Source organism: Dipodomys ordii, unplaced genomic scaffold, assembly GCF_000151885.1.
Source record: "Dipodomys ordii isolate 6190 unplaced genomic scaffold, Dord_2.0 Scaffold45, whole genome shotgun sequence".
In the NCBI taxonomy this organism is placed as follows: Eukaryota; Metazoa; Chordata; class Mammalia; order Rodentia; family Heteromyidae; genus Dipodomys; species Dipodomys ordii.
The window spans coordinates 7,164,871-7,181,794 of record NW_012267261.1 but is presented as its reverse complement, the minus strand read 5'-3'; the positions used below and the strand labels follow the sequence as shown (position 1 = coordinate 7,181,794).

General features: G+C 38.6%; 1 protein-coding gene across 1 annotated transcript in view; it reads right to left on the bottom strand.

Moving 5' to 3' along the window:
• LOC105987885 overlaps nt 1–15,752 on the bottom strand; it is a 19,871-nt gene extending 4,119 nt beyond the window's left edge. The window contains exons 1-5 of the mRNA XM_013019308.1: nt 15,483–15,752; nt 14,899–15,055; nt 14,087–14,733; nt 13,651–13,700; nt 12,818–12,949 (exon numbers count right to left, since the gene is read on the bottom strand). Coding sequence (XP_012874762.1) covers nt 12,892–12,949; nt 13,651–13,700; nt 14,087–14,733; nt 14,899–15,055; nt 15,483–15,752 — 1,182 coding nt within the window. The 3' untranslated portion in view covers nt 12,818–12,891. The remainder of the gene's footprint in view (nt 1–12,817; nt 12,950–13,650; nt 13,701–14,086; nt 14,734–14,898; nt 15,056–15,482) is intronic.
• Nucleotides 15,753–16,924: the final 1,172 nt, after the last annotated feature.

The following is a 16,924-nucleotide window of genomic DNA, read 5'->3' as shown; positions in this document are numbered from 1 at the left end:
AGAAAGAAAGAAAGAAAGAAAGAAAGAAAGAAAGAAAGAAAGGAAGGAAGGAAGGAAGGAAGGAAGGAAGGAAGGAAGGAAGGAAGGAAGGGAAATGGAGGGACAAAAAAATGAATAAATGCACAGTGCCAGTAGATATTATGTTGAAAATGAACCATACAAACTTGTGGGTGGGGACTGGGAAAAACTGGGAAAGAAGAAGGGAAGAGGTAGCGTTGTTCAAGAAGAAATGTAAGTCATTTGTAAGTCATTGCTGACTTATGAAACGGCAAACTCTTTGTACGTTACCTTTATAATAACCATTTAAAAAGTTAATAATAATAATACTGCCAGGGAAAACTGGTGAAAGCACTTTATAAACCAGGAAGCACTGCCTAAAACTGACATCCACCCATCATAAAAAAAACGAAACTTCAAAAACCTAAGTATCACCTATGAATTATTCTTACCAAAAGTTAACTCCATCCTAAATCAAGTCTTTAGAACCAATTTCTACTTCACAGGAAATAGAATACAGAAATATGTTAAATGATACCAAAGCAAGGCAGGAAATAAAAATCCAGAAGAGAATATCCTAGGACAACTGGCCTCATCTCTTTAGAGAATCAATGTCATAATGCCAGGAGTCAATGGTTCAAACCTGTAATACTAGCTACTAAAGAGGCCAACATCTGGAAGATCACAGTTCAAAGCCAGCTCAGACAGAAAAGTCTGTAGGACTCCATCTCCAACCAGAAAATTGGTGACTTGTGGCATGTGACTCAAGTGCTAAGAGTGCCAGCCATGAGCCAGAAAATCAAGTCAGAGTATAAGGCTAAGTTCAAGCCCTGGTACTACACCAAAAACAAAAAAGAAGTCAATACCATAAAAGGGAAAAGAAATTATTTCAAAGTAAGGATAGATGTGTATTAAAGAAGCAAATATATGGCAACCAACAACAATGTCTGAGCCTTTGGCAATGTGAGTAAGACTGGGCAGAATATAAAAGATACTGTGATAACAATTAGGGAAATATGAATATGGACTATCTGCCAGAAAATACTAGGAAACATTTGTATTTTTTGTAAAAGTAGTATGTTAGTGTGGGTATATTTAAATATTAAAACATGTATTTTATACATATAGATTTACATATACATTTATAGATCCATCTACAACACATGCATGTGTTCCTATAGTATTATTCTCCCAAGAGCATGAAATGAGTGAACAGTTATCATATATATATATATATGTAAGTAGACATCACTCATGAAAAAACGTCTTACATTTATAAGTATTTTAAGTCAAGTTTCAAACCCCAAATTCCTGTACGTTTTTAGTTTGTAATTAAGTAGCAAAAGCACTGCTAAATTATCCTAAACATTTCAAATCAAAGTTTATACCAGTGCTGATAAAAAAAACCCAAAACTTCCCACAATGATTAAAAAATGCTTTCTAGCTGCCCAATCCAAGCTTCATTTGAGTACTCGGTATTTGAAATGTAATGAGTATGCACATGAGGAACTCAATTTATAAATTTATACCAATTTAATAGTCACATGTGCCCAGAATAGTCATTCTATATAGGACAACAGAAAGCTAGACTACATCTCATTTAGTATAAACAATGAAGTATCCACATGAGAATTTCCTTTTTAAATTCATTATCTGTTTGCCTTACCCCTAATTCCTCTATTCATCAAAATCCTATAACTGGAAAATCAAATATCCATCCAACTATACCAGGGTTAAGACAAAATAAACCAAATAGAATGGCTATCATAAAAGAATCAAAGAAAACAAAGTAACAAGACATATTGGAGTCCTCATGGATTACCAGCAAAAATGCAAAATGACTAGTCAGAGAGTGATTTCTTGGGAAACATTGGACCTGTGGTCCAGCAATTCCACTTTTGGATATATATATATATATATATATATATATATATATATATATATATATATGGGCACTGATGGCATAAGCCATCCTCGCTACTCAGAAGGCTGAGATATGATGATTGCAGTTTGAAGCCAGTCTAGGCAGGAAAGTACACTTGACTCTAATTAACCACCAAAAAGCCAGAAATGGAACTGTGGTTCAAGTGGCAGCACTGGCCTTGAGAAAAAAAGAGTCCAGTGATTGTGCCCAGGACCAGCACAACAGGAAGGGAAAAAAAAACTAAACGAAGACTAAAAAATAGATCTATTTACCATTTGTTACAGTAGCATTATTCATAATAGCCAAAAGGTAAAAACAATTCAAGTGCCCTTCAAAAATGAATGAAATGTGGTATTTGCATATAATGAATTATTATCTTTAAAAAGAAATTTTAATACAATGATTAAACCTTGAAAATACTATTCTATGCGAAATAAATAAGCCTGAAATAAAAGAATATTGTATTCTTCCTCATAGATAAGGTATTAAGAAAAGTCAAATTTATGAGATAGAAAGTAGTAGTCACCAGAAGCTGGGGCAGAATGAGGAAATGGAGAATTTCTATTAAGGTATTAATGGAAATTAATTTTAAGGCATCATTAATTTTAAATTAATTAAGGTATCCATTAATTTTAATTAAGGTATCCATTAATTATAAGTTGATGAAAAAGTTTTGAAATGGATAATGGTGGTGGTTGTACAATAAGTGTATTTAATGCCACTGAGCTATACACCTAAAAAAGGATAAGATGGTAAATTTTGTCATATATACTTGTTAGTGTTAGGGCTAGGGTTATTTATGTATTACTATAATTAAAAAAATAAGCTGACCATGAGTCTAGGTGAGCTCATAAATGAGTAAAGCACATAGGATTTAACACATAGGTTTCTAAATACTTAGCTATCAGAAATCTTACTGAAAAAAAAAATAAGTGGGAAAAAAAAAAGAAATCTTACTGAGGTCAAGTAACCTGTATCATCAGGTAATTCCCAACTTAATTAATCTTGACCTACATCCATTCTTGACATTCTAAACATTCTACAGCTTATGCACTTTATTTCATTTGTCCACATTGTCTACATTTCTTCATTTTTAGGACACTACAAGAATAAAGTGATAAGCAATATAGTAACACTTCTTCAGAAACCCTCCATCACAATTACTTCAGTTATGTCAGCTGAGAATTTTTGTTTCAAAGAAACATCTAATCTAAAAAAGATAACCTATGGAAGAATGTACATACACTTCTTGTTCTTGCCGTGAGGAAGAGGAGGAGGGATGTGTATTAAGGTTTGAACTCAAGGCTTTGCACATGCCAAGCAGGTATTCTAGTCACCCCAATGCTTTTTAAGTTCATTATTGTTTTCGTAGGGTCTCACATTTTGTGGGGGCTAGCTGGCTTGGGTCAGATCCTCCTACATGCTCCCCATGTAGCTTGGATAATAGGCACTATTGTGTTCAACATTTCATTAGCTGAAATGGGATATCATGAACATTTTGCCCAGGATGGCCTTGAGCTGATCTTTGCTTCTATAATACCTAGGACTACAAGTATGAGCCACTATCATCTCAAAAATACTTGTTTTATTTTTTCCAAGTTAGCAACAGTCCTTGTACTTTATAGTTAATCTACATTTCACTTGTCAGAAAAAAATTGTATTGATGATGAGAAATACAAAGATTCAGCAAAAGAAAAAGTTAAGATTGCCACTGTAATAAGGTTAAGTATTTCTACAAAATGACATTCTGAAATTAAGTACTTTTACCACTGTCTTTACTGAGGAGAATACTTTGAGTTCTAAAGTAATTCAGAATTACTGACATTATAAAATAAAACAGAATTTATCAATCGAACAGAAGTTAAATAGAAGATAAAAGTAAATGGTAAATCCAAATATACTACCAAATCTCTCACATTTCCTAAAAATCTAAAATGCCAAAGTCAGATAAAATTGAAGTTACTCTCAAAAGAACTCTGAAAACAAGGAAATCAATTAATTTACCCTCTACAATTAAGGTGTTGGACCAATAAAGACTACTGGAGTGAAAAAGTTTTTTTTTTTTTTTAAGAGCTAAAAGGCGAAATGACAGATGTCATTTTTATTATATTGGAATGTTGTATTTGGAATGTTATATTTGGAAAACTGAGGAAATTAAGGGGAAAAAATAACTAATACCTAAGGTTTTTTAACTCACAAAAGCTAAATACTGGAACTGGACGCATGGCTCAAGTGGTAGAAAGCCAATAAGTGAAAAAGCTAAACTAGAGTACAAGGCTCTGAGTTCAAGTCCCAGAACTGGCACCAAAAAAAAAAAAAAAAGTGGGGTAGGACATAGCTCAGTAGAGCAAAGTACTTGCTTACCACCTGTAACACCTTGTATTTGGTCCTCAGTATCAAAAAAAGACACACACACACACACACACACACACACATCTAACCTAAATACAAAACTGGGTGCCGAAGGCATATGCCTATAATCCTAGCTACTTGAGTGGCTAAGATTAGCAGAATCATACATAGACAGGAAACTTCATGAAACCCATTCTTAGTAATTAGGCAAGATGGCATGTATCTGTAATCTTACAGTTATGATGGGATGCCTAGAATAGGAAGATCATAGTCAAGGCACAAGCCCAGGCAGAAAGAAAAACCTTATTTTAATAAAACAAACCAGAACAAAAAAGGGCTAGTGGTGTGGCTTAGCAGCAGAACACCTACCTAGCATGTGCTGTAAGGTCCTGAGTTCAAATCTCATGATGGATGGATGGAGAATAGATAGATTAGATAGAGTAGATAGACACCTAAAAAGAGGCTGGGTGGTAGCTCAATGGTAGAATGCTTACTGGGCATATATAAATCCTTGACTTTGATCCCCAATAGTACAAAAGAAAAACTAAAAACATTAATTTTTAAAACTTTTAATGACTATAGTTTAAGATGCTACAGAAACTTAAGTATGTATTCATTTTAGATTTAAGTGTCAACAAAAATTTGAAAATTATTACAGTGGAAAAAGATAGGGGTCATCTAGAGGTATCTGCATGGGAGAGAATTGTACCACTAAGGGAAAAAAATTAACCTCTTTGATAGAGAATTTTTTTCTGTACATTGGTTTATAAAAACAATTCATGTAAACATACAACAGAGGGGCCCATCATCTGCACTGGACAGAGATGAAAATGAACTAAGCAACCCAAAGGCAGCGATGGGAAGGGAGGAATGAGAGGGAAAGAGGGAACAGCTTACACTAAACAAAAGCAAAGAAATTTAAGTATCACCTGATGTGGACGAAATAATTGTATTGTCAAAACTCATAGAATTCACAAACTTTGTAGACCATGATAATGACAATTTACATTGTAAAAGTTAAATTTGTTTGAAACTATTCCACAATACTGTGAAATTTATGTAATTACCTAATCTCAATTAAAAAAGAGAAAAAAAGAAAAGTGAGAGAAGGGGTGGGTTAGGAGCAATGGGTGACAAATGTTATCAGACACTCTGTATTCATATACTGTTTTGCAGAATGGGAACTTCTTTGTACAACTACTTAAAGATAATAAAAATTTAAAAAAACAATTCATGTGTCTCAATAACAGGGGTTAGCATCCTTATACACACCTACACTATGAAAAACAAACTATAACTATAACAACAAAACAATACCTAAATCTCTCACTATTTCATCAAAAACTGTAGAGAAAACAGAAGGGAGAAAACTACATAGCACCAAACACCTATTCACATACTTCACATCCAACGCACTGACATCACCAAATGCTGGTGAAGATGTGGAACATTGCTGATGGGCATGCAAAATGGCACAGAGACTTTGGAAGAGTTTGGAATGTTTCTTAAAAAGCAAAACATTAAATCTGGCACCAATGGCTCTGGCCTATAATCTTAGCTACTCAGGAAGCTAAGATCCAGGGATGGTGGGTTTAAGGAAGCTGGGCAGAAAAGTCCATGAGACTTATCTCCAATTAAATACCAACAAGCTAGAATTGGAGCTGTGGCTCTAGTGGCAGAGCTCTAGCCTTGAGCAAAGAAGCTCAGGGGCAGTACTCAGACTCTGAGTTCAAGCCCCAGACTGGCAACAAAAACAAAAAGCATAAATTCATCCATATTGTCCAACAATTATGCTCTCCCTGGTATTTATCAAAATGAGTTTAAACTTAAAGCCACAAAAAACCCGACCAAAAAATGTTTACAGCAGATATATACACAACTGATAAAGCTTGGATACAATCAAGCTGTTCTTTGATAAGCAGATAAACAAATTTATACATAGAGTACTACTCAGCAATAAAAGGATATGAGCTATCAAGACATGAAAATACATGGAACCTTAATGTACATTGCCAAGTGAAAGAAGCCAATCTAAAAGGGATACATACTTACGATTCCCACTATAAGATTTTTTAGAAAAAGCCTAATTTTTTAAGAAAAAAGGCAGCAAAAAGATCAGTAGTGGGAAGGGGTGAACAGGTAAAACACAAATGCTTTATAAGGCAATGAAACTATTCTGTATATCACAATAATAAATGCATACATCAAAACACATTTTTATGTCCACAGAGTAAATCCAAATGTAAACTCAGAACCTTAGGTGTTGACAATAAATGGCTTGTCATTTTTAACAAATCTACCACATTAATGTAAGATATTAACAGGAGAAGAAAAGGCATGAGAATATGACAATTGTACAACAATTTTTCTATAAATCTAAAATGACTGGAAAAATGTCTATTCATAGCTGAAATGAATAGGGGCAATAGAAAGGCAAAATGCCTATGTACATCTGATCATATGAAATATTTATAGAAATGAAATAAAAAAGGGGGAACATAACAAAATTATGTTTTAAAAATTAGCAATTTCTTGTTATCAAAATATCTCCCAAATAGATAAAAAGAATTAAATGTTTTTTAAAAGTCTTGCATTGATTTTAAAAATGTTTCTATGATCTTGGGGCTAGATTATAATAACTTCATGGATTGTACACTACTGGGCTGTACTTGCCAATCTACCCAATAAATGTCACAAATTAAAAACAAGACAAAAGACTACTCCCTCAAGCAGTCTTGGTTTACACGCACTTCTTAGCATGTGAGCTTCTTGCTGTATCTCACTAGGCAAAATATGATTCTTTGGTTATGTGTTTTTAGCACAAGAGGTCACTTAAACACAAGCTAACTACTTTCTCTGGTGCTCAATGAATAAAGTGAAGGAATTACTCCTTTCCATTAGGAAATCAAACAACAACAAACACAAAAAAGGGTAGCAGGGCACTAGTGCCTCATAATTCTAGCTACTTAGGAGGCTGAGATTTAAGGATTGTGGTTCAAAGCCAAATTAGGCAGGAAAGTCCTTGAGACTCTCATCTCCACTTACACACACACACAGCTGGAAGTGATTAGGCAGGAAAGTCCTTGAGACTCTCATCTCCACTTAAACACACACACACACACACACACACACACACACACAGAGAGAGAGAGAGAGAGAGAGAGGTGGAAGTAGAGCTGTGGCTCAAATGGAAAAGCACCAGCCTTTAGCAAAAAAGCTCAGGGAGAGTAGCTAGGCCTTAAGTTCAAGTCCCAAGTCCGGCACATACACACTCAAAAAAAAAAAAAAATACAAATTTTCCAGGCAAACTTTAATCAGTTGTGATTTTTCATCTTACACACTGATTTTGAATATGAATTCTCATATTTTACTATGTTTTACTTATGAAGCAAGTTTCTAAGATGAAAATGTGTACATATAAACAGAGTAACATTCTAGAAGAGTACTTACTTCATACAATGTATATTTCACAAACTATAAGCAGGGATTAGATGTCAGATCAGTGTACAAAATAATTTATTTAAACACTCCAGACATTCTTTGACTCACCAGTCACATAGTATTCCCATTAACACTCCTTAAAACAATGTACATATATTAAAAAACCAGAATGTGAAATGGCTGATCCCTGGGCTTGGACAGAGAGTAAGTACAAGATGAACCTGGAACATCTTGTTAAGTCAAGATGTAATAAAATGTTCAGAGGAACTCCACTGGCTAAATCTGAGACAATCTGAGCACCAGAATCATTAGCATAGTTTTAAAAAAATGACAAACCATTAAAAAAAAAAGAAGAAGTATTTCATTTCCAGACAGACAGACTCTAGTGGGCTTTATCACAGTAAAAAAAAAAAACCAAGTGAGAAATGTGCAAGAACGGTGGTGGTGTTGTTAGCAAACTGTGACTTCACCAACCACAGTAAAGAACTGCTTCAAACCAGCCATGAGTGGCTAATACTTGCAATCCTAGCTACTCAGGAGACTGAGCTGAGGATCACATTTTGAAGGAGACAGAGCTGAGGCTTACAGTTTGAAGCCAGCTCAGACAGGAAAGTCTGAAAGACTCTTTTTCTTCAATCTGACTCTTTATCTTCAATCTATCACCAAAAAAGCCTGAAGAGGAGCTGTGGCTTGAGTGGTACAGAACTAGATTTGAACAAAAGCTCAGCACCCAGACTTTGAGTTCAAGCCCAAAGACCAAAAAATAAATAACGAAATAAATGAAAACCTGCTTTACCACTTCAAGCAAGAATCATCAATAGATTCTAAGTGAAAATTTGTTAAAGATATGTATATGGTGCTAAAATGTCTCTCCCAAAGGGGAAAGTGACTAAAGAGAAATACATAACTGGGTAATCAAAATTAATATTACCAAGGAAGATGACATTGTGTACATCTGGATATATAAATTCCTAACCTAGAATATAAAATCTATTTGTTTTGTTGTACTATGGTTTGAACTTAGGATCCTGCACTGGCTAGGTAAGTGACCTCCCCAATTTAAACTATGCTACAAAATCTAAACTAATCATAGCAAACATCTGACAAGCTCAAAACAAAAGACTTTATATTAAATCAGAACTTTCAAAATAGTTAATGTCATGAAAGACAAAGCAAGAATATGCTTAGAAGAAATATTTATAGATTTTTTTATAGCTGATTCTCAGGCTCTAAAGATATTCAGCATAATCAAAACACTTTTGCAGAGATATAATAAGAAAAACTATTAATAAATGAATAACTCAATTTAATTAAATCAAAAACCACAAGTGGAAAGTTAATAAACTTACTTTCAATTGCAAAAAGTTTTAGCTAACAGTCTAATCCATGTCCTGTTATCTTTTCCTTGCTCAAACTATTTTTACCAGCAATGTATTAGGGTTCCAATTTCTCTAGATCCTTGTTTTCAGTTTTAGGATAGCCATCCTAATGAGTGTTATTCTGTGTATTTTGTCCTTAACCCTAGTTACAGTAAGATGAATATTTGATTCTCCAGTTGTAGAAGCTGGGTACAAGTCAGCAGGTTGTTATTAAAATAGAGAGTTATTTCAAATAACAAGAAGCCAAATGTGTATAAGTATATCCAAGAGATGAAATCCCACCTAGTAAAGATACCTGCACAGAATCCTACACAAAAGTAAAACAGATGTGTTTTCTGATTCCACAAGAAGTAACTGCAGGGGTATAAACTTGTATGAAATCTCTAAGGACTAACAAGGTCACTTTGAATCCCAGACACCTCTAAAATCAGGAAATGCCTGAAACCACTGTGGATTAGAATACTGAGCTCTGACTGTAATAACATCATATCCAATCTACCTAATTCACAACATGTTCAAATACAAGTACAGAAATTGGGCTGGGCGCTGGCGGCTCACGCCTGTAATCCTAGCTACTTGGGAGGCTGAGATTTGAGGATCGTGGTTCAAAGAAAATCCATGAAACTCTTATCTCCAATAAGATATCTCAAACTACTATTACTAAACTCAGAGAATAAAAAAAAAAGACTTATCTCTCCCATTTATTAAAAAAATTACTAAGCAGGGAGCAGGTGGCTCACGCCTATAATGCTAGCTACTCAAAGGCTGAGATCTGAGGATCATGGTTCAAAGCCAGCCCAGGCAGGAAAATCCGTGAGCCTATTCCAATTAACCACCAGAAAACCAGAAGTGTGCTGTGGCTCAAGTGGTAGAGCGCTACCCTTGAGCTGAAGAGCTCAGAGACAGTACCTAAGACCAGAGTTCAAGCCTTATTATCAACCAAAAAATAATTACTAGAACATTTTGGGAAAAAATGTGAAGCTCATAAACAAATTTTAAGACATAATTACTATAAATATTCAGCTTTAAAGAAACACCTTAGCTGAAATTCATAAAGCTAACAAGAAAAGAAAAAAGTACCACTTTCAATAATTTTTAAATGAGACAATATTTAAGGATACTACTAAGTATAAGAATTGGAATAATTTCTGCATTCTCCTAAATCAAAAATTATTACCAATTATAAATTGCACCATTATTTCATATTTTCTTGAGTTCAAAAAAGCACGCCAATTCAAAATGATACACCAGACATGGTGACTTCTGCCTGTATTCCTAACACTTGGGAAATTGGGGCAGGAGAATCTTGAGTTTAGGGCCAGCATGAGCTAAATAGTGAGACTCTGGCTAAATAACAACAAAAAAATCCAACAATAAAACATATGAGGGTCAGGGGAATGGAAGGTAAGAGATAGTCTTATTAAAATGCACAACATGTACAACACAAGCCTCCTTTTGTACAACTAATGTAAGCTAATTTAAAAAATCAACAAAAAGGACATATGCCGGGGGTACTGGTGGCTCGTGTCGATAAATCCTACCTACAAAAGGGACTGAGACCTGGAGGATCAAAGTTTGAAGTCAGCCTGGGCAACAAAGTCCTTGAGACTCCATCTCCAATTAAAGAGTAAAATGCTTGACTAGGGGTGTTGCTCAAGTGGTAAAGTACCACCTGTGAGAAAGGAAGAGGCCCTGAGTTCAAGCCCTGGTACTGGTGTGTGTGCACGCATGCACACACACTCATGCGTACACACACAAAGTATATATTCACTTAGAAGATGCCTCTCAACTTTAAACACATTAAAATACTTAAAAATAAGCTGGGCACCGGTGGCTCACGCCTGTAATCCTAGCTACTCAGGAGGCTGAGATCTGAGGATCACAGTTCAAAACCAGCCCCGGCAGGAAAGTCCATGAAACTCTTATCTCCAATAAAACCACTAGAAAACCAGAAGTGGCACTGTGGCTTAAGTGATACAGCACTCGCCTTGAGCTGAAGAACGCAGGGACAGCGCCCAAGCCCAGAGTTCAAGTCCCATGACCGACCAAAACATAAAAATAAAATAGAATAGAATACTTAAAAATTAGTATATTAGAACAGACATACTTTCTCAATCTATAACACAAAAACTCCTACAAACCCATATAAACTTCTTTTCCAAACACATGAAAAGTCAATACAAATTCAATTTTTAAAAGATCAATAAATAAGCAATGCTGACACAAGTACAAAAATATTCCGAACAAATATAACAAGATAATTTAATTTAAACAAATGATTTCTAAAGTATGGAAGTCAATAACTTAAACACCTAATGACTTTCAAATAATGCAGGTGATGGGCTGGGAAGGTAGCTCAGTGGTAGAGTGCTTGCCTTGCATGCATGAGGCCCTGGGTTCGATTCTTCAGCACCAAATAAGCAAACAGAAAAAAAAGCCGGAAGTGGTGCTGTGGCTCAAGTGGTAGAGTGCTAGCCTTGAGCTTCATGAAGAGCTCAGGGACAGTGCCCAGGCCCAGAGTTCAAGCCCCATGTCCGGACCCAAAAAAAATAATAATAATAATGCAGGTGATCAAGACCTTTTAATCCAATAGTCACAAGTGCCAGCACAGAACACTCTCAAATACTATAGAAAAAAACTGAATGAATGCATGATTTTTCAGTATATACTATAGACACATGGACTAGTTTCTAAATTTATGGGCTTAAAGTACACTGTGACACTGTTTCATAAACAAGGGAAAGATGTAAAAGAGAGAGAGATCTTAGCCAGGTGTGGTGGCACCTACCTATAATACCAACATTTGAGAGGCTAAGGCAGGAAGATTAACAAGCTGGAGGCCAGCCTAGGCTATAGAATGAGGCTGTCTTAAAGCACAAAGATAAGACTTTCTGAGAGATACGTGAGGGACCAGAGACAAGTAACCTTGAACTGTATTTTGGGGTTTATGTACAAAATACTATAGAATGAGGCTGTCCCAAAATACAAAGAAAACATTTTCTGAGATATGTGAGGAAAGAAACAAATCAGCTTGCATTATATATTGGGGATTATGTACAAAACAGAAGATTTTGCCTTACTACTTTAGCTTCTAGGGGGGAAAAGGTATAAAAACTCATGGTTTCATTTCACTACTCCCATTATATAGTTAACATAATGACCTAAAATAAATGATCTGACATGCCAAAAACTGAATTCAGAACTGATGACCATTCATCTATCCAATTTTCCTTTAAAACAATGCACTTCCCTCAAATTTAAGTTACAGGTAACAAGTGTATAAAGTTGTTTGTGAAATAATGTTAACAAAAAATACCTAATTTTACAGGTCTAAACTTCACAAACTCCACAAATTCAGTAGAAGCCTCAAACATTTTCAAGGACTCTAAGAAAAATGCAAGTCAAATACAGAAACAAGACAATAGTAATTCAGTCATCACCTTTTGGGTCCTGAAATATTTCTGCAACTTCACCATGTTTTAGTAGTTAATTCTAATATATAAAACACTGCTCTCAAAAATCACTGGAATAATAAGTTTTTTGTTACTGGCTATTTTCAGAAAGGGTATTACTACTGACCTATGAAAACCACAACTCACTGAAAATGTTCACTGAATGCATCATATATCGCCAAATACATTACTCTCTTAAGTTTAAAATCACTGAATTTAGAAAAGCATTAAGCCTAGTTGACACATAATAGCCACAAAATTGTAATTCCCACCTATTAAAGCCTGAAAGAGGTTGCTTTGAAATATGTTAATAACTCGTTCAATGGAACTTCTGAGTTGTCTATCTTCAGTTTGACTTAGTTTTGAGCGATAATCTTCCAACAGGTGCAATGCTCTCTGGGTATCTGAAAGGAAAAGTTTAATATTATTATACATGTATCTAAATGTACATATAAATTTTTTACAAGAAATCACATATAAGCACAAATGGTTCTACAAGACATCTAAACAGTTCCTCAAATCCTCTAAATCAATAGTTCATGTAAACAAATTCCCTAGGATGAGCAAGAAAAATTTTAAACATTTATCACACCAGGGAAAAAAACAACTAAGAAAGTCAGCAGTTTGTAATCATGTATACTAGTAATTTATAACAGTAAAAGTCTACCTAATCAAAGTATTTGAAATTTAGTTTCAGATTATTTGGTAGACAACAAAGGCAGTTCATTTACACTGTCAATATACTCCAAATTCTAGGTGTTTCAAAACATTATTTCTTAGTATCTCACAGTTGCCCACACAGTAAGGTTTAAGAATGATAAAATTAATTACTAAAACACCAATTCAGAGTTGTTTTTTTTTTAAAGGACAGGGTGGGACAGTTAACAGCTTCTCTAATCACTGAAGAGACACTGTAAAGTAAGTTTAACAAACGTGTAAGGGGTTTCCATCTTCTGAAATGTGAGGATAGAATCCCTAAGCAATAAAGGTAGCACACGACTGTTTCTTTCGTTACACCAATATTTTTTTTTAAAAAGGCAATCACCAAACTGTCATGGGGGAAAGCAAGTGACATTCCCAAGAGAGTCCCGAAATAAATTCTCACCTTGCTTCCGGACCGGCATTTTTCTCCAGAATCAGGAAGCGGGCACACACCTTTAAAACACACACACACAAACGATCAGGGATTCAAGTTAAATTAGCATTTTCCTAAGAGTGGAAAAACTTCCAGCCTTATCAGAAATGCCCACATTCCAAAGTTTCCCCAAGTCAGAGGAAGAGCCTTATCCCCTCCGCAGGGCCAGCCCACCTACAAACGCTTCTCTTCCGAGGTGGGGTCCCCCTCCAAGCCTTCCTCCCCCCCCCACATAGGTGCCTCACAGCCAAGAAGCTAAGCAACCACACCCCCACCCACTCCTAGGGGGGAAGGCGCTCCGACCCTCGGGCCCCCCCCCCACGCCAGCCGCCACCGGGGCGCGCGGCGGGGATCTCCCGGCTGGTGCCCCCGCCCCGCTCCGCTCGGCCCCCCTCCCCTCGCTTGCCTCTCTCCGAGCTCGGCTCCGCCAGCGGGGGCCGGACAGAACAGCGGCCGCTCTCCGCGACGCCCTCGCGCCCCACATGCACACCTCCGCGGGCCCCCCACACCTGCGGCGCCGCCACCAAGTTCCCGCGAGCGGCGGACGCAGGGTGCGCTCCGGCCGGAGTCGGAGCAGTTCCCCCGCCCGGCCCCGTTCCACGTACCCCGCCCCGCCCCGGGCCAGAGGAGCTCGGCACAGGGGGTGAGGGGACGGGAGGGGAGGAGCTCCCTTCGGCGGCCGCACCCCCACGGCCTCTCCCGGCACCTTGGGACGCGGCCCGCAAACTCGCTCGCCCGCTCGCCCACTCGCCTCTGGGCCGCCCCACCCCCGGAACCTCGCCTCTTTCCGCGCCCCCAGCCGCTCTCCCCCCAAACTTTCCGCCAAGATGGCGGCCCCGAGCTGGATTGCCGCGCTCCCACGTGACTGCCTTCCCCGCGCTCTCAGCCAATCAGAAGTGAGGAGGCGGCTCGCGCCGAGCCCCGGGCTCGCGGCGCCGCTACCTTTGAGCTGCACAGGGGAGGGGGACGCGAAGCGGGTTGTGGAGCTGCGAGGGGGACGGGTGGGCTGTGCCCGGGGAAGCGCCTGGTTGAAAGGCGCGGCTGTCCGAGTGGCTCCGGAAACAAAGGAGTTGACACAGACTCTACAGGTGGTCCGGAGTGGCTTCGGGACAGCCCGCCTTCACGACGCCCAGAGCCCACCGCACGCGGCGGCCTGGGGCTCGGAGTGCGCCCCGCCCCGCCGGGTGGAGGTGCGGGGAGGGACGTGGCCTCACCTACCCCCGACCCGAGACTTAACCCCACTGACCACGTGCTGTCTCCAGATTTCAAGGCAGGAACGATCGTCTGGCGTCCCCGGGGATGGGTCCCCAAAGGGGAAAAGCGGGCTTGCAACATTAATTGCGCCACCCACGTTTGGGGGCGGAGGAGGGCGGGACTTGGGGAGGGGGGGGAGAATACAAACTGGGGGTGGGGAAGAGATCTATGTTGTACTTAATGTATTTGTTGTTACCATTCGCCTCTGAGTGAAAGGTTTGAGGAATTAAGCTAGAGAATGTAAAACACGGAGGGTAATCTGATGAAAAGTTTGAGGATTTCAGAGGATTTTTAAGTCTTAGTGGTTGATACCAAATACCACTGTTCAGGGTGGGGAGAGATGGTTTGTTCATTCAGTTGTTCATTCGTTCGTTACCCTACACTTTTTTACCGGGCCAGTCATCTCAGGGCTTACTCGAGTTCTGGCGGCCCCTTTAAGAACTCACCTGTAGCCTCCTTCTGGAAACTGAGCCGCCTATACCTCTCCCTGCGCCCAGATGGTTTAAAACTCCTGCAAGTTAGAGCCTAGTTAGTTAACAGTGACCCACTCCCAACGGGGCAGTGGGGGAATCTTGGAAAGCCCTCCAAGTCACTGCCCAGCTCTCCCAACTTCTTAATGATAAGGATTTCCCTTCCCTGCTGTGAGGTCCAGGAGGAAAAATTGGCCCAAGGTCATCCAGAGTTAATGACACAACCAGAAACCCTGGATAGCATTTGTCAAAACGTTCCAGTACATCTGACAGCATTTCAGTGCCGCTGGATCCAATCGATGATGGAGGGAAGTCCGAGGAACCTTGGGCGGTACCCATAAAAGCCATTCAAGAGTTAAGCTAACCGCTGGGTTTCACTTTTGGATTCCATTTCACAATACTAATTTTTAAGAATCCCAAAATTTAAGAGCTCACTTAGATCCATAGTTAGTTGGAAGAAACTGAGATCCATTAAGTGAAAAGAACTTCCTCAAGGCCCTATAAGCTACTCAATGACAATTCTTCCAGCCCAGGGCTCTTTCCACTATAATTATGGACAACTTGATAGCGGTGTTTTTGGATACTGGCAGCAGAGGTTTTTTGTTTTGTTTTTTGATTTTTGTTTTTACTTTTCTAGATCAAACGTGCTAGGATCGTGAGCAACAGTTAAAGCAACATTACTAGAAGAAATGGACAGCGGAGTCCAATGGGGTGGACTCCTTAAAGGAGTTATTTAATAGTGAAAATGTTTGATAGCATACATTCATTATATTATCATTAGGTCTTAAATTGATGAACTGCCAATGGAATGGTTCAAAAAAAAAGAGCCATTTTGAGAATAGAATTTCTTTAGAATTCTGGAGGGAGGGAAGGCATTTGGGATAGAAATAAATAAGATTCAAGCTCTGCTCTCCCAGTACCCAAAGCCTCATAGCTCATAGACTAAGGCTTTTCCCATGAATCATCAGTGTTGTCTTAATTGTCCTGTGGAGAAGAAAAAAAGAGGAGCCAGGAGCCAGTGGCTCATTCACGCCTGTAATCCTAGCTACTCAGGAGGCTGAGATCTGAGGATCACTGTTCAAAGCCAACCCAGTAAGAAAGTCTGTAAGACACTTATCTCCAATAAGCCACTAGAAAACCAGAAGCGGCCCTGTGGCTCAAGTGGTAGAGCTCTCGCCTTGAAGAGTGCAGGGACAGTGCCCAAGCCCAGAGTTCAAGCCCTACGACCAACAAAAGAAAAAGAAGAAAAAGGGAGATATGTACCCTTGCCATCCACTGTGAAAACCTTATTTGGTTGTCAATAATACCTAAAAACAAGATTGAACCCATTATTCTGCCCTTAGTAACTAGGATTGGTTCCAAGCCTAGTATGAAGGGCTTTTCTATTTGTTCTCCATTTCTGTCCATCTATATTAGGTATTTGTAGGTGTATGACAAATTTCTTAAAAGTTTAGGAGCTTGGGGCTGGGAAGGTGGCTCAGTGGTAGAGCGCTTGCCTTGCATGCATGAGGCCCTGGGTT